At 40.5% G+C, this 26,577-nt stretch overlaps 1 protein-coding gene across 1 annotated transcript in view; it reads right to left on the reverse strand.

Moving 5' to 3' along the window:
• The window catches only part of RAD23B (RAD23 homolog B, nucleotide excision repair protein), a 44,772-nt gene extending 25,258 nt beyond the window's left edge, over positions 1–19,514 (reverse strand). The window contains exons 1-3 of the mRNA XM_057721531.1: positions 19,034–19,514; positions 4,282–4,363; positions 1,343–1,422 (exon numbers count right to left, since the gene is read on the reverse strand). Coding sequence (XP_057577514.1) covers positions 1,343–1,422; positions 4,282–4,363; positions 19,034–19,099 — 228 coding nt within the window. The 5' untranslated portion in view covers positions 19,100–19,514. The remainder of the gene's footprint in view (positions 1–1,342; positions 1,423–4,281; positions 4,364–19,033) is intronic.
• Between the last annotated feature and the right edge of the window lie 7,063 nt (positions 19,515–26,577).

Genomic DNA, 26,577 nt, shown 5'->3' on the forward strand with positions numbered 1-26,577 from the left:
ATATGAGGTCTGATAAGCAGTCAAATTCATAGACAGAAAGGAGAACAGTGGTGTCCAGGGCTGGGGGCGGGAGAAACGGGTAGCTACTGTTTAATAGGTACAGAGTTTCAGTTTGGGAAAATGAAAAAAGTTTTAGAAATGGATAGTGGTGATTGCTACATAACAATGTGAATATATTTAATGCCAATGAATGATGCACTTAAAAATGGTTAACGTTGTAAACTTTGTATCCTGTATTTTATCACAATTTTTGAAAAAACTACACGAGACAAAGTTTCCTCATATGATTCTGTTCCTCTGTATTTAAAGTTTAACATTTGATAAGCACTTAAATATAGCAAAATCAATATGGTTCTTAATGGATTAAAAAAATTTAAGTTCAATACATGTAAACTGTTTAGCTGCTTTTTGTTTCTCACTACAAAAGTATGCAGTAATTAAAATTTACTTGTTCAATTCTATTTTCTACTGTATATGTCAATTATTTTGAGAAAAAAAAACCCACATTTATTCTATTTTCGGCGTTGACACACTGGTTTCCAATTACCTATTTAAACTTAATTTCAGTACTACAAGTAACACTATTCTCCTGAGGTTATTAGGAGTTTAGAATTTAGGATCATAATTCAGTCCTAAAAATGACTGTCACGAGCACTACCACTCCTCTATTTGTCCTCTCTACTGCATGTTTACGTATCTTTCAAGTATATAAATAAAACAAAAAACCTGAAAGAATCCATATTCATTCTCTGCTTTAGAGAAAAACTTAGACTTTTATAAACTGTCCAAAATTTATTTCAGTCCAATAAATCATAAACAAGTTCCTGTTAAAAACTTCCTCACAATAATCATTCCATCATTCTCTTAGCTGTGTTTTCCTTTTTTTAGTTTCCACTGACTAAGAAATATCACTGAAATTGTTAGTCTATATGCCTTTGCAGCCTTGAGGTGTCTGTTAGGTCCAGTACACCATTTAGCAAGTCCTTTTAAGACACTCTTATTAAAAACTACAAAATAAGAAACATTTATTCAATTTCTAAGACTCACATTCTCTAACAGTTACATAATTAGTGATTTTACTAATCCAACAATACCTAATAATTTTTATCATGACATTTCATATATCAATTGTTTTGACAAAGTTATACTCAAACTACAAACATATAAAATTATTAACTTTATGGTTGACTCAGAGCAAACTGTTAAAACCTTTAATAACAATTAAGTGCATGCCACTATGGATGTGTATCAACTGTTTTCACTTTAAAGTGTTAAATAAGACTTGGGATCATCTTTTTTCTAAACTCACATGCATAAAGATACACACGAGGCTGAAACTTACTTTTGTCACCATAACCACCACGAAGTTTTTCTCATCAATTTTATATTCTTTTAGAGCAGTATCATCATTAAGGATTTTGCCTAGTACATTAAGAAAAAAACATATTATTGAAGGCACGATAACTTTGTCTTTCACTAACTGAGGTTAAAACAATCACCAACATCAATTCTATCAATTAAAACTTTCCCCAAAGAAAAACATTAATCAGCCAAGATAAACATAAACAGATACATGATTAGTTAAGAAGATATAAGCATCTGACTAAAAGATATCAAAATCATATACTGTATGTAGGTATCGCAAACCCAAGCATTTCTTAAAAATTATTACTGATAATAAAAAAGACTTGCTGGCTAAGGAAACATTAACTAGGTCCTGAGAAAGGGGAGATCATGAAGACAAAATTCAATTTTGAGATGCTCAAGGGATCCCCCCCACCCCCAGAATAACCCCCAATCCCTCTTGATGGAAGGAGAAAAGGAGGAAGAACAAGCTTCCTGCTCCCACAAATACTGGACACCTGCAACACAGAAATGTTCCACTGCTATAAAAGTAAGATACACATAACGACTTGGTACACAGAAATGGCAAGATGATATAGAACTGAGTAAGGCACACAAACTATATAAGACTGATTCCTTCAGACTTCCACTGACTTTAAATTAGTTTTCCATTAAAAAAAAGGTATTGAATCAAAAGCTGCAAGCGTTAAGACAAAAGGGAATAGTGTTGCTACTCTGCATGAGAATGAAAAAAACAGGCCAAGACTAGGAACCAGAAATTCTAGTTTTATGTCTGCCACCAACTACGTGCACCTCTTCAGGCTTCTGATTCCTCATCCCAGGACTGTGTTTCCTCTTAGCCACCTCAGTTGAGAAAATACTACAAAATCTCCATCTAGGAAGAGGCAAGAATCCACAGGCAACTCAAGATTTATCTTACTGACATCTACAATGACAGTGCTCAGTATTTCTTCTGGAGAGCAAAGAAAAGAATTTCCTCCACAAAATTCACATACCCAGTCTATTTTTATCACACATTTTCCTAGTTACTAGTGAGCTAGTTAATTTGCAATTTCTTATTCATATCCTTTGTTGCTTTTTAAGTGGGTCAGCCTCTCCTTATTGATTTATAAGAGTTCTTCCTTTTCTTTTCCTGTCACTTATTTATAGTGTCTTTTGACATATAAGGTTTTCTATATTCTTTAGTCAATTTTGGTATTTAAAAAACAGTTAAAATGAAACTTAATTTCACAGGAATGATTCCAAGTACATTAACAAACATAATCAGTATTAATGGTTTCATTTCAACAGATTAAAAAAAGATGCTCCGCTTCATGGGAAAACTGAAGAAACATGTTGAGAACAATAAAACTGGATCCCTACCTTGCACCACTCACAAAAATTAACTTGAAATGAATCAAAGACTTAAACATTTAAGACCTGATACCACAAAACTCCTGGAAGAAAATGTAGGGAAGAAAGTCAGCGATTCTGGTCTTGGCAATAATTTTTTGGGTGTGATGCCAAAAGCACAAAAAACAAAACAAAACAAAATCAACAAATGGGACTACACCAAACTTAAAAGCTTCTGCACAGCAAAAGAAACAATTAACAAAATGAAAAGAGTTCTCCACTATGGAACAAATTACAAAATGGGAGAAAATTTTTAAAAACCATATATCAGATATGGGGTTAATATCCAAAATACATAAAGAACTCAGTCAACTCAATAACAAAAAACAATCAATCTGATTAAAAATCAGCAGAGTAAATCAACAATTTCTCCAAAGAGGACATCGAAATGGTCAACAGACAGATGAAAAGATGCTCAACATCACTAAGCATCAGGGAAATGCAAATCAAAACAATGAGATATTACCTCACACCTGTTAGAACTGCTATCATCAAGAAGACAAGAGGGGCTGGTGAGGTTGTGGTGAAAAAAGAATCCTTATACACTGGTGGTGGGAGTGTTGGTCCAACCACTATGGAGAACAATATTTAAGTTTCTTAAAAAATTAAAAATAGATCTACCATATGATCCAGCAATTCCACTTTTGGGTATATACCCAAAGAAAATGAAAACAGGATTTGGACAAGACATATACACTCCCATCTCTACAGCAGCACTATTCATAGTAGCTAAGATATGGAAACAATCCAAAGTGCCATCAATGGATGAATGACTAAAAAAGACCTGACCCATATACACATTATTCACCCATGAGAAAGAAGATATCCTCCCAACTGCAACAACATGGACGAACCTTGAGGACATTATGCTAAGCAAGGTAAGTCAAGTACAGCATGCAGAATCTACTTATATGTGGAATCTAAAAATCTTAACTTATAAAAAAAGAGTATTTTACCTTGATGGTTACCAAGGATTTGGGGCTTGGGGGAGATAAGAGTGATGGTGTTTAAGAGTACAAACTTGTAATGAAAAGTAAATAAGTCACAGAGGTCTAATGCACAGCATAATGAATACAGACAACAATAGTGTACTATAATCATGTAATTCGATAAATATCACTATATTCAGCAATCATATTACAATATATGTGTATCAAAGTAACACCCTGTACACCTTACACTTATACAATGTCACATATCAAACTAATTCAATAAAAATTTTTTAACTCAAAAAACAAAGCAAAGCAAATACAGCCAGTTACAAAATGCTTACAAAAGATAAAACTAGTAAGCAAAACTATCTAACATCACTGAATGGAGAAAAACATACAGCAAATGTGAAAAATGAGAGGACTGAATATTTATTAATAACATTCAAATGACTGTTCATTCTCTGTTTTATCTGTACAATGTTTCTGAATCAATTTGTATACACTACAATTTGTAAGATGGCAATTTCTAAAACTAAAAGAATGTCACAGTACACAAGAAAATGGCATATTAATTTCAGCATTTAATTCATACCTGCATAAATTAATTTTTGACCTGCTACAGGAAAGGCATCTTTACCCTTTTCAGATTCAATCTTCTCTTTCAGTGCTCTTACCTATAGGAAACATTTAAAAATTTTTGAAAAAGTCTATATAAACAAATGAAAATCCAGAATCTGAACAAATGATGCAAGATAAAAATTTTGTACATATTATTAATGATTCCAAAAACTTAAAAGATCATGTCTCTATAATATTATGTCAAAAGACTTATTAATAACCCATACTATTAAGTATGATAAGTATAAACTGTTTTACCATCTGTTACACATACACAGTTCTTTTTAAAAAAGACTTTACCAGGGCTTCCTAGGTGGTGCAGTGGTTGAGAATCTGCCTGCCAATGCAGGGGACATGGGTTCGATCCCTGCTCCAGGAAGATTCCACATGCCGCGGAGCAACTAAGCCCGTGTGCCACAACTATTGAGCCTGCGCTTTAGAGCCCGTGAGCCACAACTATTGAGCCCATGTGCTGCAACTACTGAAGCCCACGTGCCTAGAGTCCGTGCTCTGCAACAAGGAAAGCCACGGCAATGAGGAGCCTGCACACCACGGCGAAGAGTAGCCCCCCCCCCCGCTCACAGCAATTAAAAAAGAAAGCCCACTCACAGCAACACAGCCAATTAAAAAAAAAAAAAAAAAAAAAAAAAAAAGACTTTACCAGTTGACTTGTAAATCTATTCAAAATAAAGGTTTCAAAAGCAAAGTTTTGATTCTCACTAGAAAGTTTATGGGCTTATTTCCCACAGAGTAAGAAAGGAAAGAAAAGCTCTCTAATCTAAAAGGTCTAAGAAATAAAGTGGTCTCGTTTAAAATAATTAAAAAAAAAAACAGTTAAATGTGAATGTTAAAAGGCAAATTATTCACTTTAAAAGTGGCTAATGTTTCATTATAATCACTTAAGGTAGCTTTATAAAGACCAATTAAAATACAATTTCTGAGAGTGGGCCTGGACATCAATATTTTTAAAAAGCTTTACACTTGGCTTCAAAGTTCAGCCAAACTTGAGAACCACTGTATTACTTAAATGATCTGGAACAAGTAGCTCAGTTTTTCTCAGCATCAGTCTCATCTACAAAGGACTGGAAGAAACGATCTTTATGGCCTCTGATTTCTCAAATTACATGACAACAGGTTCATTAAGAAGTACTTAGAAAACAAGTGCAGTCAATTTCTGAAGTAGGGTGGCAGAGGAGTGGGAAAAAAAAAAAAGGCAAGGAGACATAATGGAACTAAATTTCACTACTTTAAATGCCCAAGAATCAAGAGGGAAAATTCTATTTCCTTCAATTCCCGGAATACTTCTGAAAATTATCTAAGTTGATAGTTCTAAGTGGAAAACTGCCATGATACAGATATAAAAGGGAGGCTTCCTCCTCAAATCACATTGCTACTATAAGTAGTAGCTGAAATCCAAAACCAGCTCTTCTGACTCCAAGCTTTAGAGCCAAGTATTTTGCAAATGCCACATAAATCACCCTTGCTATATACTGATCTTCCTGAAGTGGGTCAGTATCATCACTGATATTCTGATATTTCCCAAAGTCGAAATCCATCACAAGAATCTTAACCCACTATATATATATATTAAGAGTGGGAAAGTAGGCCAAACAACAAGAAAACCCTCCATTTACTAATAAATAACACTGCTTCAGAGAAATCAAAACTGTGATTAAAGATTATTAAGAATAATGAGAACTCTATACACATCAATACCTGTATCATGTGGTTAAAAAAGTAATCACAGACTAACACTAAACATGTTTATTATTAAAGGAGAAGGAAAATTAATAAACTAAGCACACAACTCACACAGAAATAACAAGACACATACCAAAAGGAAAAATGCAAATAAAATGAGAGAAATGGTAGAAAATGGTTCTTGCGCCAGCAGAAAAACAGAAAAGTGACAGGGGCAGGCAATTCACAGTTATGCACCCAATAAAAAGAAAAGCTCAACCTCACTAGTAACCAAAAGCACAAATTTTAATGTCAGACATCATTAATCCAGTAGATGGTCATATTGGAAAAGACTTTCTTGAACAATTTTTGGTGTTAAGTGTAAAGAGAGACACTCTTAGAATGAGTATCAAATGATAAAATGTTTTGTGGGCAATATGCCAAAGCACCTCAACATTTTTTTGGCAGAGGCTGTGGGGGGTGTGTGTGTGTTGATTCAACCCAGCAATACCACTTTGGGTCATGTATCAAAGAAAATAAGTAAACCAGACTTTGGAACCAGGTTCACTGACCTGTCCAAACTTCTGGCATTGTTCCTTAATTCAACACAATGATCTTTACTTTCAATCCAATTAATTCATCTGCTCACAATTATTCAGGACACAGGCTGAATCTCACCATTCCCAAAATGCTATCTGAAATTATAAGTAAATGCCAATCTTCTATTGCCACCAGGTCTCTCAGTAACTGTTCACTACACCTGGTCTTGCATCTCATTATGACTTTGTTCCCTTGAGCCTCTACTGTCATTCATTCTTATCTTTACTGCTAGCTCCATTCAGCTTAGACAATACCACTTTCTTCCCAACATCACAGACTTATTTGTCTTTCTGCTGCTCCTACCAGGCAAAATTTCATAACTGGACCAACACAATTGAATTTATTTGTCAGTACTCATAATAAAATTTACTTCAACCACTCTGTGGTGTCATACTCTTCTACCTCACTTAGCTAACAAATCTCACCTTTAATGTCTAACCAGCTTCCTATCCAAATTTATATCCAGTCTTCTAAATGTTACTGGAGAAAAGGAAAGATACCCTCAATCCTTCTGTTCTCCTGGTTAGCCCTTTCCTCTATTCTCCAGGTTCTTTCAAACCTGTACTCTCCTCTAAATCTGATTCCCAACACTATCCCCTCTCCCCGCAGGTGACCATTTTCTACTTCATTCAAGACACAGGAACTCACATGCCCAACTTTCTGCTACCAAACTGACACATCCAGATCCACCTAATCTCAATCTTCTTCCCTACTAAATGACAGGTATTTGTCTCTTCAGATCTAATTCCTGTTCTCCCTCCAGTGTTCTCCAGTACCTTGCTAGATTCATTATATTTCCTACCCCCTCCCCCAGCTTTATTCTCACTCTCCCTCAAAGCCAGTTCATTTCCATTCACACTTAAACAGACCCAATTCCCTACCATCTTAAAAACAAACAACCCCATCACACAATTCAATGTTTCCTGCTAGCTCTGCTCTCCTGCCCTTAGCCTCAAGCAATTTTCAATTAACTATACACTGTCTTTACTTACTCATAACCCCACACTTATTACTCAAGAGTGCAATACAATGCTGATCATTTGAAGCATGGACTGTGTTCTCATTTTGCTGCTTATTTTCTGCATAGCACCACTCCCACAATCCCATTAAGACTGCCCTCACCAGTACCACTGAATTCAGCAAAATCATCTTTAGACACTTCTTAGTCCCTTTCTCTAGTGCTTGCTACCTGACCTCTTCGCCACATCTGACAGTACTGACCCAGCTCTCCTTTTCACACTGTCTTCCTCTGGCTTCCATAACACCACATTCTTCCAGTTTTCCTCCTAGCTCTTTGTTCACTCCTTTTTGAAATCCTCTTCCTTGGCCAGACCTTTAAGTGTTACTTAGGGTTATGCCCAAGGCTGCCTTTTCTTCTACACAGACTTCCAGGATAATTCACCTCATCTACTTCTAGTTTTAAGAACCATTCAGATGTTATGTGTATCTCTAGCTCAGCTCTCTCTTGACCTTCAGTTTTGCACATGCAACTCTGTACCTGACACCTTCACTGGATGTCCCACAGCCATTTCAACCATAATGTATGTGCTGAAGGATGGTTTCTAGACTAGTTTGTCTAAGTCCTCCCTAACCCACTCAAATGGAGCACATTTTAAAACAGCTTATAAAGAATGGTCTTCTTTCTGGATGTTGCAAAGAAGGAAAAGGTAGCAACTTGCACATGGTTTCTCTTGAAAAGGTTATGTCCAGCAGCTGATGTAGTTATGACTCTGAGCTGAACCTTGTGCCAATGCTTCTAGTAAGTCATTTCAACAGGATGGACCTAAAACTGAGCACTATGAACCCAATAAATAACCAGGCTTCTCCAAGGCTAACAAACAAGAAGCAAGGACTACACTTTCGTTTTGCTGCTTACTTCCCCCTATGTAAAGAATGGGAGTTTAACTTCCTAACACCATACACAAAAATAAACTCAAAATGGATTAAAGACCTAAATGTAAGGCCAGACACTATAAAACTCCTAGAGGAAAACATAGGCAGAACACTCTATGACATACATCAAAGCAAGATCCTTTTTGACCCACCTCCTAGAATAACTGAAATAAAATCAAGTGATTTTGTGAAACTTAAAAGCTTTTGCACAGCGACAGAAACCATAAACAAGACAAGAAGACAACCCTCAGAGTGGGAGAAAATACTTGCCAATGAAGCAATGGACAAAGGATTAATCTCCAAAACATACAAGCAGCTCATGCAGCTTAATACCAAAAAAGCAAATAAGCCAATCCACAAATGGGCGGAAGACCTACATAGGCATTTCTCCAAAGAAGACATACAGATGACCAACAAACACATGAAAAGACGCTCAACATCACTAATCATTAGAGAAATGCAAGTCAAAGCCACAATGAGGTATCATCTCACACCAGTCAGAATGGCCATCATCAAAAAATCTAGAAACAATAAATGCTGGAGGGGGTGTGGAGAAAAGGGAACTCTCCTCCACTGTTGGTGGGAATGTCAGTTGGTACAGCCACTATGGAAAACAGTTTGGAGGTTCCTTAAAAAACTACAAACAGAACTACCATATGATCCAGTAATCCCACTCCTGGGCATATACCCAGAGAAAACCATAATCCAAAAAGAAATATGTACCATAATGTTCACTGCAGCACTATTTACAATAGCCAGGACATGGAAGCAACCTAAGTGCCCATCAACAGATAAATGGATAAAGAAGATGTGGCACATATATACAATGGAATATTACTCAGCTATAAAAAGGAATGAGGTGGAGCTATATATAATGAGGTGGATAGACCTGGAGTCTGTCATACAGAGTGAAGTAAGCCAGAAAGAGAAAAACAAATATTGTTTGCTAACTCATATATATGGAATCTAAAAAAAAAAAAATGGTACTGATGAACTCAGTGACAAGACAAGAATAAGGATGCAGATGCAGAGAATGGACTGGAGGACACGGTGGGGGGGGGGGGGCGGGGTGGGAAGCTGGGATGAAGTGAGAGAGTAGTATAGACATATATACACTACCAACTGTAAAACAGCTACTGGGAAGTTGCTGTAAAACAAAGGGAGATCAACTCCATGATGGGTAATGCCTTAGAGGGCCAGGACAGGGAGGGTGGGAGGGAGTCGTGGGAGGGAGGGGATATGGGGATATATATATAAGTACAGCTGATTCACTTTGGTGTACCTCAAAAGCTGGTACAACAGTGCAAAGCAATTATATTCCAATAAAGAGCTTAAAAAAAAAAAAGGAATGGGAGTTTATCACAGATTCAACTAGAGACAAAGCACAGTTAACACTGAAGAAATCAATTTTTTTTTTGCCACATACTTCTCTCTTACAAAATTGTGCATTTTAAAACAAAAACATACTCAACCTCTAATACTAAACATAGTTATCATGGCTTCTATTTTTTCCCCCAAAGGGAGACAATAATAATCTATTAAAAAGTGCCAACACAAAAGCAGATCAGTTATCCTTTTTCATCCCATTCCCTTGTCAGGTATTTGTCTCTTCCTTCTGTATTCCTCACATTAAATCATTCATCCAGTGGTTCCAACTTACCACCTAACTACTTCCCAACGTGAACACTACACTGCATTCCATGGCACTACCCTAGTTCAGGCCAACCACCATGAAAAATAGTTGTTTCCACTCAATGAATTTAAATTTTGTTTCAGATACTAAAATGTCTTATAAATTTTACCTCCATAGCAGTATGATGTCTTGCATGTCAGTCTTCTTACACATCACTTTTGCATAAGATTTCTAGAACTACTGCTTGTTGATCAGGATAGCAATTGAATATACATATAATAATCCAGCTTCCTCAATGGTACATTATTTTTCTTATTACTGTTATAATAGCTCATGGGTACTACGTACTTACCATGCGTCAGGCAGTGTACAAAGAGCTTCACCATATTTAACTCACTTATTCTGTGCTAGACCTCTATTTGAATCCTGGCTAGTTTACTCAGATGGACATTAGTATTAAAAACAACAAACACTGTTGAGCTTTGTGAACACTAATGCAGCCATCTGCCACCCTTTGATGCAATAATTTCACCTCTAAGAATCAATGCTAAAGAGATGTTCACACAAATACTTCAAAGATATATGAACAAAATATGTGCAGTGCACTACTGGTTGTAATACTGCAAACAATCGTAAACATCCATCAATGGTGAAATGGTAAAATGCACTGTTGCTCATGCATCCATTTGAATACTTATGCAATACAATAAGATCAGCGACTACAGATGGAAGATATTCACAGAATGCATGCACATATAGATGACTGGATGAAACAGTCACAATTATCTTTAAGGGACAAAAACTAGTTGCTAAGCAACTAATTTTTAAAAACAGTGTTGTGTTTATGTATTATATGTACATATTTAAAAAAAAAAGACTAGCAGCATATACAGAATCCAACAGTGGTTACTTAGACATGAGCCTAAAGTCTTTCGCTCTTTTACTTTATACACTTTACTTACTATAAGAAGCCTGGATTATTTTTTAGTAACTTTTAAGGGGAAATTTAAATAGTTTAAAAGAAAAAAAAGTCTCATTGCACCCCCCTCGCAATCATTACTAATATTACACAAGAATATACTGCAATTTAAGAGATTTCACTAAAGCAGAAAATTCTGGACAGTAGTTCTAACACTACACAGCCTAGCAAATTAAAAAATTAGTAAGAGCAAATAAGTTTTGGCAATCAACCATTAGCAAAAGGAAACAGAGACCTAAAGCCAAGTATGTTAACAGAAGGATTTCATAGATTTACACTATGGGCAAAGGTTTTTCCTTTTTGGTTCCTTGGGTGGTAGCCTTCTGTTCGAGAACCTGGTGCAGGCACCAAGGAGTATGTCCTGAATCTCTCCCACAAAGTAGGTTTCCGCTAACTCTAAAAACAGAATTGATTATGAAGATGTCAGCTGACATCAGTGCAACAGGAAAAATCTCCCCACTGGACCCACGTAATGAAAAAAATGTGGCACAAGACTTATTTTTTTTTTTAACGGAAACAATAACTGAGACTACAGTATCAATAATGTGTGGATAAACACTAAACAAAGGCAACCAATTCTCAAATTAGGGTTATGATCCAAAAGGCTACTCTTTTAAATATAATTTGAAAGCCAGAATGCATTTTTCCCCCAATAAAAAATATGGTATTTAGGCTCCTAAGCCTACCTATTTATGCCAGTTTAATCTATTCTATTATAAAATATATTCCTAACAGTATGGTCTCAACAAGATCAAAACAGACAGAGACTTTGAAGATTGAAAACTAGAAACTCCCAAGTTACTTGTAAATTTTAAAGTTTCTATATAGGCAGAGAATGGATCTAACATACCACAAAAAAGCCATCTCCCTAATTCAATCAGAAATGTGTGGGGGAGAGGGCAGAGGGAGAGATAAATAATTTTTATCTACTTGTTTGAAGCATCTAGGACCTATTCGTGCATATTAGTCATTTGTAGCTGGTCTACTTCCTCTGCTTGAATAGGTATATGTTAAAGGGTTTATGAAGTTCACTCCATTATAAAATTAGCTCTTTGAGACACTACCTAAGGAATGTATTTATCCAAACTTATAGGGAACAGACGTTGTGGTATCCTTCAGCAGGATTCGCTGTTCTACAGAAGGCTTAAATTTAGCGCCTTTCTTTCCAAAAGCAACAGAAATTTTATACATTATCTAGGAAATAATCTCAATTTCCACGCTAATAAAGACAGAACACTGCTCTTAACACTGAAGTTGCTGATTACATCAAACTGAGAAAAGGAGGAGGCTATCTCACACAAACCTTTTTCAAAAACGGCAGTGAAAACTGATCAAAATAACTGGAAAACTGATAAAAACAGGATTTGTTAAAAAAAAAAACTGCAGATTTATTTCTGATTTCACAATCCACCAAAAATTTTTCAGATCCATGATCTCATCTGATTTTCACATCAACTCTATGAGGAAATAAGGTAAATAATTATTACTCCCATTTTACTCATGAGAAGAGAGATTTAAGTACGAGATTTGAGTACTATGCTCAAGGACACAGGGCAACTACAAAATGGGAGAAAACTTTCCTCTAGTTTCAGAATAGTACGATGTATTTGAAAGAGCAAGATGTTAAAAAAAAAAAGCAAACAGACTCAGAGGTACTCAAGTTCTACTGTAAGAAAGGGGAAAATGGGGCAGTAGGCAAATGTGGAGACGGGAGGTTTTATTATGACAAGCAAAATGTTCACATACTCTAGAAATGGAAAAATCAATGATGTAGAAAAGGAGAACTGATGGAGTGATGCTCTTCATAAGTGTCAAGAGTTCAGGATGTCATGGAAAAGTGGAGAGGCTTGGCCTTAGCACCATCCACAACACACAGCTATCTCCACACAACTAAAAGCAGGTTAACAGGTAGGGAGCTCTGGTAGGATCTTGTGAAAGTTCTATATTCTCAATAGTCTAAAATCTAGGGTCATAAACTGAAAATAAAGAGAGGAGATGATATGAAATCTGCCTATGACAGTGGAAAAGTGAATGGACTAGTGAAATGTATGACTGTCAGTAGAAAGGGCTTGATTACGATTATTGTTCAGGAATTTAAGTGAGATAAGTCAAGGTGCCGATGTGTTCGCCTTTCAGCTGCACAGGTGCAAGCACTGTGCAGTCACTGACACTATTTTAGCTGGGCAAAGTGGAAGCAATAACACGAGGGGAGGGCCAGTGAAAAGAAACAGGGATCAAAAAGATTTCAAGTCTCAGAACTGGAATCAGGGGGAAGTTAAAGTGGGATGCTAAAAACAGATTACTGTGGATGGGGGGGCTACAGTCACTGGTTGTGATAAGAGCTAGTTACCAGTCATGGGTCTGAATAATAGAAGTAGAGTAGAAAGAAAGATCACTGGATGAGCAATTAAGGAATAGAAGGTCAGCGTATGGGCAAGACCATCATTCACAGACAGTGAAACTACCAGGCAAGTTACTCATCATGCTCGTCTCCATTTCTTCTTTTTAAAAGCTACACTATTACATATTTTTCACAATACTTATGTGGGTTTTTTTTTTTAAACAATGCCTACCATAGGCTGTGATTCTTAGAATTACTGTGATCATTTTCATGTCTCTCATTCATTCCTCAAGCCACTCAAATCTAACTTCTGGCCCCAGCTCTCCATGGAGACTACTCATCAGGGTCACTAATGACCTCCAAGTTGCTAAAACTGAAAGTCATGTCTCTTGTTTTTATCTTACTTTTGATTTCTCAAGCAGTAGATACATCTGACCCTTTTCTCTGGGGGTTCTTTGAGACTTTTTTCTTCTCCTGGATTCTTCCTACCTCAAAAGTTGCTCCTTAACTGACCTCTTCACTACTCAATCTCCACCCGTTACAGCAACCCAGGTTTCAGCCAAAAGCCCCATCCCATTACATTCTCACCAAGGTTCCTCAACTCTAGTAGCAGAGACGCTAACTACATAGAAGGGATAATTTAGGCACTTGGGCTCAACTCTGTCAAGTAATGGGCATTGAAAAAGACTGAGGTGAGATGATCTCATCCAGTTCCAGGCACTGAGGTCCAACATATATGCTGCTTATTGTCACGTCTCAAGCTCCAGCCCAAATATCCTTTTGGAATCAAAATTAAAGCAAATCTCCTTGTCACTTGAATGTTTAACAGGCACTTAAGTCTTGAGTTCCCACCCCAAAGCCTGAACCTGCTCTTCTCCCATCCCTCCACATCTCAGGAAAGAACACAGGTATTCACACAAGTTATACAACCCAAATCTATGTTTAATCTTTGACTTCTCAAATTTCCCCACTCCAACCCACCAAAAAATTCCGTCAACTCTACCCTCCCAACCATATCTCAAACCCCTCCCCCTCTCCGTACCTTCACTGCTTTCCGGGTCAAAACTTCGACCCCTTAAGACTGTAGTGCAAGCCTTCTAACTGGTCTTCCTACTATCTATTCTCCGTACAGCAAACTTTTCAAGTCATAAAAGAAATAATTTTTCTCTTTTGCTTAAAAGTCCCCAAAGGCTTCCTATTTTATGTTGAAAACCTCCAGCTTATCAAAAGCCCTACAGACCTTGGCCCCTTGCCTAACTCTCATCCCTTATCTCTCTTCCCCTTCACCTACTAGATCAACAGTACAGACCTTTTTGATTCCCAAAACAAACTCTTTAAGGTCTTTCTCTACAGAAAACACTCTCGCCATCTCTGAGTGCTTATTATTCAGATCTCAATTTAAATGTCACCTTATTTAGAAAGGTCTTCTGTGACCAGTCAATTTAAAAGTAGCCACCCAGTCATGCACTATCACATTACCTCACCCTATTTCAATTCTCTGCATAACTCCTACCATTATCGGGTTTTTAAAATTTTTTTCGACTGATTTATTTCACTATAATGTATGCACCACAACAGCAGGACCTGACACTTTTAGTAAGTATTCAACAAACATTAAATAACTAAATCAATATGCAAACACTGAGGGATCACTGACTTGGCAATTCACCAAAAAACGTATTTAATTCATTCAAAAGATCTTTATTAAATGCCTACCGTGTGCCAAGTATAGAAAGAGCAAAGGTCTGATACAAACCATACCTGGTTTCCCAAGTACTTCCAGTATTTTGTTTTACCAATATGCCAAGAAACCTTAGTTTTATCTCTGTGATATACTGTTTTAATATGTTTACTACTTAATGTTTTTAATAATCTAGTAAACTTTTATAATAAGGCACTATCGCCAGCACAACTCTATTAAAATACACAATGGGAACAACTTGCTAATAAATAATGGCTAGTAAATTCCATTTACAAAACTAGTACTCAAGCAGTATTTTATAGCATAATCACCATTATACAAATATACCACAAAGTGAGGTAATTCTCTGCAGATTACTGTAAAGCACATTAAATATGCTGTCTATACTAATTAAAACTATTGCTGCTTCACAATTCTCTTATCAAAAACTTCCAATGTATACCATGTAGCTTTGACGCCACTTATGTAATATAATCACATTTCAGCTTGTGCATTTAAAATCCCACCTCAAATTTACTGTTGGTTTTACCCCGTTATTTTATAAGAAAAGATGAATTATTATTGTAATAATAAAGAATGTTAGGTGATGGTTAACACTAAAGGCAGTGCATGGTAATGGTCAAATAAATGATACAAAATGGCAAATGAATGTTAGGAAAGTTTCACTAGTTAAAAAAAAGGCAGGGATGGACTTCCTAGGTGGCACAGTGGTAAAGAATCCGACTGCCAATGCAGGGGACACAGGTTCGAGCCCTGTCCTGGGAAGATTCCACATGCCATGGAGCAACTAAGCCCATGCGCCACAACTACTGAGCCTGTGCTCTAGAGCTCATGAGCCACAGCTACTGAGCCCATGTGCCGCAACTGCTGAAGCCCATGTGCCTAGAGCCCGTGCTCCACAAGAGAAACCACTACAATGAGGAGCCTGCACACCACAATGAAGAGTACCCCCCGCTCGTAGCAACTAGAGAAAGCCTGTGTGCAGCAAGGAAGACCCAACGCGGCCAATTAAAAAAAAAAAAAAAGGCAGGGGAGGACTTTCAACATTCAAACACTAAAGCAAACACAAACACCTTAAAAACAAATTCTCTTGCTTTTTCTACTTCGTACATCTCCTACTCTACAGCCACTGACTGAGCTAAGACTATGTCAATATGGCTCCCAAGAAGACCCAGACCATGTCCCCCATGTCCCCGTACTCCTCCAGTTCTGCCAGTCAAAGCTCACCAAACATTTACTTGCTCAGCAAATGAATCACTCCCATGATTTCTCTTATCTCTCAGTCCTCTCTCTCACTCATTTTTGTTCCTGCTCGTCTCCAGCTCACAAGAGTTTCTATACGAGCCACTTCAAGTTACCTAAGTTCCTCAAGGTTCCTTAGTTCCTTCTAGGTAAAAATCATACCTTTGAGCAGCCAAAATAGAGGTCTTACAGACCCAAATCTGTTTGTTTTGTGTGAATCTCCTTAGAGGTCTCACTAAAATCCTATTTTCTCCTGTTTCTTTTAGCTCTATCTCTAATATCCTTGGTTATCTAGTTTTTGCAAATTACAAACAGGACACTTACAGCCTCCCTATTCTTATATAATTTTCATTGCTTTTTTTCTTATTGGAATTCTCTCAACTACTGTGTCAAAAATAAACATTAATTTAAAAATCACTATAAAGATGGAATTAAAATAGTTCTAACGTTTTTCCCATTTCTGAAATTTAAGTCCATTTAAGTAAAAACCCACAAGTCTTTTTAATGTAAATGTTCCAGTATATCCCAATGAAATGTTTTCATTTCTTGTCCTAGACTAACAATGTTAGTTTCTATGTTTACATAAAGAGCAACAAAATTACATTTGGACAAATAGCAACAAAAAGCTGAAGAAGCAACTCTCTGTAACAACTGAGCTTTCTGAAAATATACCTCTAGAAGTATGTTTATAATTCATGTAACTTAAATCTCCTTGGAAATAAACTGGAAAACAGCTAGTTAAGAATCTATACAAACACAATATTGGCTCTAAAATAATGTATAAAATGCCTAAAGAGCTATACAAATCTTATGGAACATAAATATTTCAGTGGAGCTGTAGAAAGTCACTGCATAACTTCAATAAACCCAGATATTTACCAAAAAAAGAAAAAAAAATCCTTTAGGTTTCAATAATTCTGGAATTGTGAGTATAAGCTGGTAAAGTTCCTGCGGCACCAACGTTTATTACTATCAAAAACCAAAGTCAACAGACAATTTATGAAAAGTTTGTCTGAAAACATTAAACAGCTGCATTTTCACTTTGATCCTTTGACGTATAAGTACACACTAAGCAGCAAAGGAATATTCAGGAAGAAGTTGATTTCTGTTAGTAACAGCAATCCACAGTGTGTTCCCAATTACTTCTGAGGACATTGAATTTCTCATCTAAGACTGTTATCTCCTGCACTTTTAAGAATTTATCACACAGCATATTTACACATATAATTAAATATCTTGAACAAAAATCATTTTGTGCCACAATTCCAAAAAGGTTGGGAACTACGTTTTTAAAATAAAGATGTAGAAAACTTCAGATGATATATGTAAAACATAACACTATACCCTCACTCAAAGGCACTCATTGATTAATAAACAATTCTATTTATTGACCACCAATTAAATACTAATCTTCACATCTTTGCAAAACAAGTACATAGCAAATAAGTTAGAGCCACAAATGGGAGCTCAAGTTTATTTAACAGCAAGGCCCCTGATCTCCACCAAAATTGAATCAACTATTTTAAAAAATATAGAGGGGCAGAAAGTTGCTGCTTTAAATACAGCATTATGACAACCTCAATGGTGTACAGAATCACAATTCCAGAAGACAGGAAGTAAGTTTACACTGAATGGCATTTTTAGATCTTGGCATAAAGTTGTACTGATTTCAACACAGTGGCTTTTTGCAGTCACAAACACAGAGGATGACATGAGAATTTAACACGTGAACTTTAGAGGTGTTCAAGAGTTTACAGAAGAGATTCAAAGTTTTCATTTTCTATTTTCTCCCCTGAAAGGCTTTTATTTGGGGGTTGGGTACAGAGTTCCAACTCCCACAGTTTCAAGGTTTCAAACTCAGGGGGCTCGCTAATCTGGAGTTAAGTTTGAGCCTGGATCTGAAGGGCTCTAATGCAACAATCTTCACCACCAGAGAGACCTCAAAGTGCAATGTGCATAGGGGTGTGGGTTGGGTGGCGGGAGAACTGCAGCGAAACGAGTCGAGATATATGCAAATAAAAGGGTCACCAATTCTGTGGAGAAAGGGGCAAAGAATGCCTCTTCGCCACCCCTCACTTCTCTGCGGCAGGCGGAACCTGACACCTTTTTATTTAAGGCTCCTCATCTCCGGTTACCACCCCCTAGACCTTAGCGCCTAACCAGGTCCAGGCAGGGATAGTGGCGACGCCTACATCTCCCTCCCCCACCTGTGCACCCACACCGCGGCGCCCGGCTCGACCTCCCCTCCCCCTCCGGCCCCTCCGCCGAAAGCGCCCAGGCCGAGGCCTCCCGTGCCCCGCGGGCGTGTGCTCCACGCCATCTGCCAGCGGGGCTTCCGTGTCCGACCACCGCTTCTCCGCACTCCTGCCACAAAGCCCGCAGCCAACGCGGAAGGTCCGGTCGGCCGCATGCCGCCTGGCCTCGCCCGCGCCCGGAGCCCGCAGGCCTCATCCCGCGCCCGGGGCCCAGGGCCCCCGCTCGCCGCGCCCTCTCGGGGTGCACCGCGGCTCTCCCGGCTCCGGCGCGCCGCCCGGCCCCGCGCGAAGCTGGGGCCGGAGCCCCGCACACCGCCGCGCCGCCCCGCGCCCAGGCCCGGCGGGCCCCTCGCGCGCCGCCCCCACCCCGCGCCGGGCCCCGCGCTCCCCGCCGGCCTCACCGTCTCGTCGGGGTCGATGTCGATCTTGAAGGTCTGCTGCTGCAGGGTCTTCAGGGTGACCAGCATGGTGCCGCCGCGCAGCTCCGCTGCCGGGCCTGCTCCGGGTGCTGGCCGCTGGGCGGGGTCTGTGGCCTGGCGGGGCCCCGGGGTCGCCCGCGCTCCTCGCGCGCTCCGGAGGAAGGCGGTGGGGGTGGGGGCTTGTCACATTCGCCCTGCGGAGCGGCCTCTCCCCCAGCGCTGGCCGCGGGCCGCGCCGCTGCCTCCGCGACTGCGGCCTTCCTCTCGAGCTCGGGCCGCCGTGCTTCCTCACGCGCCAGGCGCCAGCTACTGGGTCTGCAGGAGGCGCGAGGGGCTCTGCGAGAGCAGCAGAGGATCCGCTAGCTCACCACAAGCTGGTGGCCGCCATCATCGTGACTCGCCGAGACGCGCCCCCTCCCCCATCCGAAAAACCTGGGGGATGGGGGCCGGGCTGGCTGAGCGCGCAGGCGTAGGGTGCGGCGAGGCTGTGCGCAGGCGCAGCCTAGAACTCCGCCCCGGAATTGGGGCCGGGTGGATTACGGCTGTGGAATGTCGGCGACCTGGATCGCGCGTGCGCAGGCGCAGTTAGTGGGCGGCTCGGGGCTGCTCTGGGCTTCCTAGTCGCGTCTGCAGCCGGGGCGTTCTCCCGCCCGCCGCCTCTCCGCCTGCGTCCAGACTCCGCCCGGTTGCCCGAGTTGCGCAATCCGTAGCCGGGGAAGCGCTACGTGGAGACAGGACTGAGGCGAGGCCGAGCCCTGGAGCTGGGGAACTAGAGGGCGGTAGGTCGGGGCGGGATTTAAGTGAAAGGAAATGGGCCGGCACTTGCAGAGCGGTTGCTACAGTGTGGCTAAACTCTGGTGCTGGCGGCTGATTCTTCTATCCTGAGAGCACTGACTCCAGCGCCAGACTGCTTTGGTGGACCTTGGGCTTAAATACAAGGTCAAGTTATATCACTCCTCCAGGCAGAACTGTCCAGTGGTTCCTCATCTCACCCAGAGTAAAAGTCAAAGTTCTTAGAATTGGATACACAGCCCCTGCCCATCACATCTTATTCTCACGGCTTGCCCTAGGCGTTGTTGGTGGATGTTAGGCAAATCCTCTCACCTGAGCGCCTACCTTTGCCCTTGCTGTTTCCGCTCCGAATCTTCTTTGCCTGGATACCTGGGTGGCTCGCTATCTCACTTCCTAAAATCTTCGCTCAGATGTCGCCTTCTCAGGTCTGCTCTGGATACTAGACTTAAAACAGCAACCTCCCTAGCTCCAGTACCCTGCTGTTTTTTCTGTAGCATTTATCATCTTCTAATTACCACATAATGTACGCATTTATTATGTGTATCATCTTTCTCCCTTCAGTAAGTCACAGACAAGCTGCACAAAGGCAAGGACTTTGTTGTGTTGCTTGATGTACCCCCAGCGTGAAGAAACATGCGTGACATGTAGCGCAGGCACAGTAAATATTTGTGGAATGCGTAAATGTGCTTTCGGTTTCTCATCAGAAAGATGGGGACAATAATAGCACTCAACTTCATTGATTATTGGAGGCGGGTGTTGAATAATGTATGTAAAGTCTTAGTGGTAGGAACATAGGAAGCGGTCCCTAAGTGGAGAGCTATTTGTAGTATGCCCATTTATAGATAAGAAAACTGAAGTATAGAGATGATGAGTGATGTACTTGGAGTCACCCACCTGGTAAATGCAGGTCCAGAATTTGAGCCCAAGCAGAATGACTCCAGAGCCTGTGTTCCTAGGTGCCTGGCTCTGCTGCCTCTTAATAGGATACCCTGCTGCACATTTGACTTAAAGTAGTTCAAGTATAAAGTTACAGTTAGGTCACTAGCTGTGTGACTAATTGCAGATTACCCCTCTGGACCAGCATCCTCACTGATAAAATATCACTGCTTGGTTTTCTGTGGATATAATTTTTACATGGAACTTTGGTGACCAATCTCTCTCTCCACTAAGCTGGTGTTGCCCCATTCACAGGCCCTAGCTCCCTGTATTGTAATATGGTATGTAATCCTCCACCTTCTGTCTTCCTGTATATCTACTGTTAGTCACCAGGTGATCTCATACCTCCAGGCTGGACCTCTCCCCTTAGCTATAGATAAAGTTAGCCAATTGCCTACACGGTATCTTCACTTGAAATATAATATGCCTCTGAAACTTAACATGGCCAAACAGAACCATTGATTCCCTCTGGACCTCCCTTCCCCCTGAAACCTGCTCCTCTCAGTTTTCCCCTTAGTTCATGGCACCACCATCTACCCAGGTGCTCACCAAAAATCTAGTCATCAACCCTGATAAATCTCTTCCCTCTCTTCCATCCCCCCACTGCCACATCTAATCTATTAACAAGTCCTATCAACTTTATTCTCCAAACTACATCCCCAATTCAGCCATTTCTCACCATTTCTGCTTCTACAACCCTAGGCTAGTCAGTCAGTATCTTTCAGCTTCCTCCCAATTGGTCTCTCCACTTCTGCCCTTTTCCAACCTCCCCAGCAGTCAGAGTGGTCTTTTTCAAATGTTAAATCATGTCACTTCTATTCTTAATACCTAATTATGCTTGAGAATAAAATGCAAACTCTTTACTTGGCCTTGGGGAGCTCACATGATCTGATACTTGTGAAACCCTCTGGCCTCATTTCTTTCCTTCTATCTCCCTCTCATTTGCAGTCATCCCTCTGTACCACCTTTCTTTCGTCCCTTGAGCAGGCCGAGCTGGTTCTAGTCTCTGGGCCTTTGCAGTTGAGATTACTTCAGCTTGAAGCTCTCTTTCCAGATTTTTGAATGACTAACTCCTTTTTATCATTCAGAGTCCAAGTCATAATTTACTTCCTCACCGAGGACTTCTCCAACAACTTTAATAATATATAATAAACATACCTTAACCCTTTAGGCAAGTCACCATTCAAGGCACTTTCCATGGATAACCTCATCTGAGCCCCACAAAACTCCATGTGATAGCTGCAACAGTACCCTGGTTTCCATTTTTTCATGGCTCTACCTGAAGTTATTATTTTTTATTTTCTTGGCTAAATAGTACAGTTTGGACAGGCTGCATGTCTCCTTGTCTGGTGTAGGTGCATTTGCCCAGAGTCCCACAATTCACATGACAGATGATAGGACCCCCTCCAACCCCCCAGTGCAAAGGCCACCAAGGTGAGGGTGCTTATGAGCAAGGCCTTGTAGGATAGGCCTTGGGCTTCTTCAGGAGCTATTTGGCCAAGATAAAAAGATGGGAGGGAGTTGTTGATTACAAATACTTGGTAACAAGCCAGGGAATTTTGCTTGCATTTTTGGTAATCAGTCAAATGATTTCAGGGAAGAAGATGGACAAGCAGAGATGCAGCAACTGCCAACTTAGAAAATACCAGGGTAAAAATGCCAGACTCCAAGCCATTCATTCAGCAAATAGTCCTTGAGACTCTCTCCATGCCAGGAACTGTTCTAGGTACTGAGGATGCAATAGGGAACAAAATCCCTGCCTTCCTGGAGTTTGTATTCTAGTGGGATAACAGATAAACAAATAAACTAAAAATCAAAGTTATCAATATTTATAATATATGGGGTACTGATAAGTGCTGTTTAAAAAAAATGATCAACAGTCCTCAGAAGAAATAGAATTGCTACAGAGAATGTGCCAGATGTTTTTCGTTCCCCTCCCCCATCTTCTTTCTTACTACTTCTTCACCCAGCCGTTGGCCCCAAGAGGGCTGCCCTGTTTGGGCTACCACAGTGGCTTCCTGGGGAGTGCCAGCAGGAGATAGGACTGAGGGAGGAGAGTGAAGGGAGGCAATGTAGTCCTCTTTGTGGTTGGCCGTGCTCTTGATACCAGGTCATTGCTGTGTATCCTGGCCTTCCAGGTGACTCTCTCCTTCCAGGTTCTGGGAACTGCACCCCACCTTGCCCCTTCAGGCCTAGAGGGCCCCTACTTCTCACTCCACGGTGCTGTACTGTCCTTGCAGTGTCCCTGTATGCTTCCCTACATGATTGTGAAGAGTCCCTTTGCTGAACCTCCCTGGATTACCCCTGTATTAGTTTCAGAGGACTGCTGAGGCAAAGTGCCATGAGCTGAGTGGCTGAAAACAATTGAAATTTAGTGTCTCACAGTTCTAGGGGCTAGAAGTCCAAAATTAAGGTGTTGGTAGGGCACCGCTCTCTCTGACACCCATCACAAGGAATTCGTTGCCCCTTCCTAGCTTCTGGTGGTTTTCTGGCCATCTTTGGCGTTCCTTGGCTTGCTGCACCAGCTCGATCTCTGCCTCCATCATCATATGATGTTCTCCTCTTGTATATCTGTCCCTGTATATCTCTTCTTATGAGGATACCAGTAGAATAGGAAAAACTCTATTGTTTCTCCTCTACTCACCACTCTATTACTACTCTTAATATTTACTTCCGATCACCAAGTGTATGGGTTTTTTTCCCATACAAAGTAATTCTCCAGTTCTCTGCAGACACTGGCTGGGTGTCCTACAGTTCAGTTCAATTCTGACACTACCTGGAGTTAGCATCTGATCCCACAAATTAAGGGCTCAGTCCCACAAGACTGCCCCCACTTCAGATGCCAATTGCAAGTCCCAGCTTGTCACCTGTACTTCAGACTGAGCTGCTGTAAAACTAGGATTCCCACGACCCCCTCCTTGGGTTTGGTCACTTGCTAGAACAGTTCACAGAACTCAAACATGTTTACTAGATTTTTATATAATAAAGGGTATGATAAAGGGTACTGATGAACAACCAGATGAAGAGATACATAGGGCAAGATCTGGAAGGGTTCCAAGTGCAGGAGCTTCTGTCCCTGTAGAGCTGGGGTGCTCCACCCTCCTGGCACATGGATGTGTTCACCAACGCAGAAGCTCTCAAATATCCATAATTTGGGGATTTTTATGGAGGCTTCATCATGCAGGCATGATCAATTATTTAGCTCATTTTCCAGTCTCTCTCTCTTCTCCGAAGAATGGGGGTTGGGCTGAAAGTTACAACCTTCTAATCATGGCTTAGTCTCTCTGGTGACCAGCCCCCAACCAGGAGCCCACGAAGAGTCCCCTCATTATGAAAGACATTCCTATTACTCAGGAAATTCCAAGGGATTTAGGAGCTCTGTGTCAGATACGGCTATCACTCAGGAAATTATAAAAGTTTTGGAGAGCCCTGTGTCAGGAACCAAGGTCAAAGACCAAATATTAGCAAGAACAAGGGGCAGAGGCCAGTATGTATATTTCTTATTATTTCATACCAGTCATATTGGATTAAGGACCCACCCTACTCTGATACAACTTAATTTAATTATAACTTTAATTATAACTTTAATTATAACTCCTATTTCCAAATAAGGTCACATTCTGAGGTACTGGGAATTAGGACCTTAACATATCTTTTGGAGGGACACAATTCAATCTGTAACCATACCTCATTTGAATGTTTCCATTTGTATTTGTATTTGAACAGTACCTCATTCTCAGCAGAATGTTTTTCTGCTGAGACTCTGATATATGGGTTAATCAAGGAAGGTTTTCCCCACAGTTGATATTAGAGTAGAGAGAAGTGAGAAAGCCAGACACACAGATACTAAGTAGAGTTGGGACTAAGTAGAGGGGACAACGGTAATAGCCACAAATGTTCATACTCACGTAGTATTTGTTACGTGCAGAGGCAAGGCCATGAGGTAGAAGCATCCTTGGCATATTGGAGAAATACCCAGGAGGTCAGGTGAGGGAGCTGGGGCAGCTGTGAGGAGAGAGTAGCTGATGACATTAGAGGTGTGAAGGAAGTGAGGCAGTAAGCACAAAGCTACTGTAAAGACTTCCGGAGTAACTTGGAAAGTCATTGGAAATTTTAGGGTGGAGGAGTGACAGGATCTGACTTATGCCTTTAAAGGATTACTCTGATTGCTGTGTGGAGAACTTCTTGGTGTGGGGTGGTGGACAGTAAGGATGGACGCAAGGAGACCAGCTAGGAGGTTATTGCAGCAATCCAGAAGAGACCGATGACTTGTGATAGTGTGGAAACTTTACAAGTGGTAAGAAGCGGCTGGATTCTCTATTTACTGAAAATAGAGCTTACAGGCTTTGCTCATGGAGTGCATGTGGGGTGTGAGAGAAAGAGGCTCAGCACACAGGAGTTCACATTAGGAAACTTCCTTGGAATTCTGAAGAGTGTCTGTCCTGACTGACGGTGTTTTGTAGGGCACCAACCTATCCAGCAAATATTATCTGAGCATCTACTCTGTGCCAGGCATTGTGTTGGATATACAGTAATGAATGAAGACTGACTTTGGATCCTTTTAAAAAAAATAACAGTGTTTGACTTAAGCCCTTCCAAAGGCAAGATGCACAGCTCCCATCTCCATTGGTTATAAAATCTATTGGTAATTTACGACTTAAGTTTTACGTTAATAGAACCTTTATCCAAGTTCTAGATGTTTATAGAGTGGTGCATATGGTTCCTTTTTGTAATTAAAGTTTTCAACTCTTTATTAAAAGTCCTTTGTTTTGCAATTAAATATACTTTTTAAAACAATTCAGCCCATAACAATTGAGCTTTAAAAATTTCTTCTGTCTTCTAGCTTAGGCTTCTGGCTACCTCATTTTCCATCCTGCCTCCCCACCCCAAGTTGCTCAGCCCTGTGAGCCTCATTCGTTGTTCAGCCACTACGTCAGTTCAGACACTGAAATGGAGTTAGGAGTACAAGAAGGTTTTTTTGGTGGATATCAACTGTGAAAAACACAGGGGAGGAAGCAAGCTGCTTCAGAGCACAATGTTGATGTGTTTGCTGTGAAAAGAAAGAAGGAAACATTGGGTAGAGAAAGACTCAGATTGTGATGTAGATCTGACAAAGTATTAGCCAACCCAATAGGAGTAAATGATGTAAAGATTACCCATTAGAGCAGTCACTCTTTGGATGAAATTGCCAGACTCTGGTATCCCTGATATGTTTAGTGGCTAGAGGCTGCCCAGGAAGAGCTGTCAGCTAACTGTACTTCCCATAGCTAAGTTCTCACAGGTAAATTTTTTCTTGAAGGGCCAACCACATAGTGCACCTTTTTGGCTGAAACAGGCGTCTGCTTGCACCACATAAACCTGCTCATCCCTACACACTCAGGAAACAGCTGCTCCAGGGGCCCACTGAGCCTCTCTTGTTAAAGGGAAACCTAGATGAAGGAGGCTAGTGGGACAACACACACACTCCGTACAGGCAACTGGTCTCATCATTTCCCTCCTCCATGATCCTTACTAAATTCCCCTCGTTCTCACCAGTCACCTCTGCTGGTCTCGGTGCATTGCCTTTATGTATTCCTGAAGGGGATGAGCCTTTGGTGTTTCCACTCTTCTCAGGCCTGGGTTGCTGTAGTTGTCCATTCAGAGTCACAGCTGAGCAAGGGAGTAGCAAGAAGCATCCAAGTCAATTCCACATATGTTCCTTCTTGTTGTGAGTGTAAGGTGGTCCTACCTTCTCTTGCTCATAAGGATCGGCTGCCCCTCCCAAGTCGATGACTCTTCTCTTAATATAAGCAATAAAG

The sequence above is a fragment of the Hippopotamus amphibius genome, chromosome 2, assembly GCF_030028045.1.
Source record: "Hippopotamus amphibius kiboko isolate mHipAmp2 chromosome 2, mHipAmp2.hap2, whole genome shotgun sequence".
In the NCBI taxonomy this organism is placed as follows: domain Eukaryota; kingdom Metazoa; phylum Chordata; class Mammalia; order Artiodactyla; family Hippopotamidae; genus Hippopotamus; species Hippopotamus amphibius.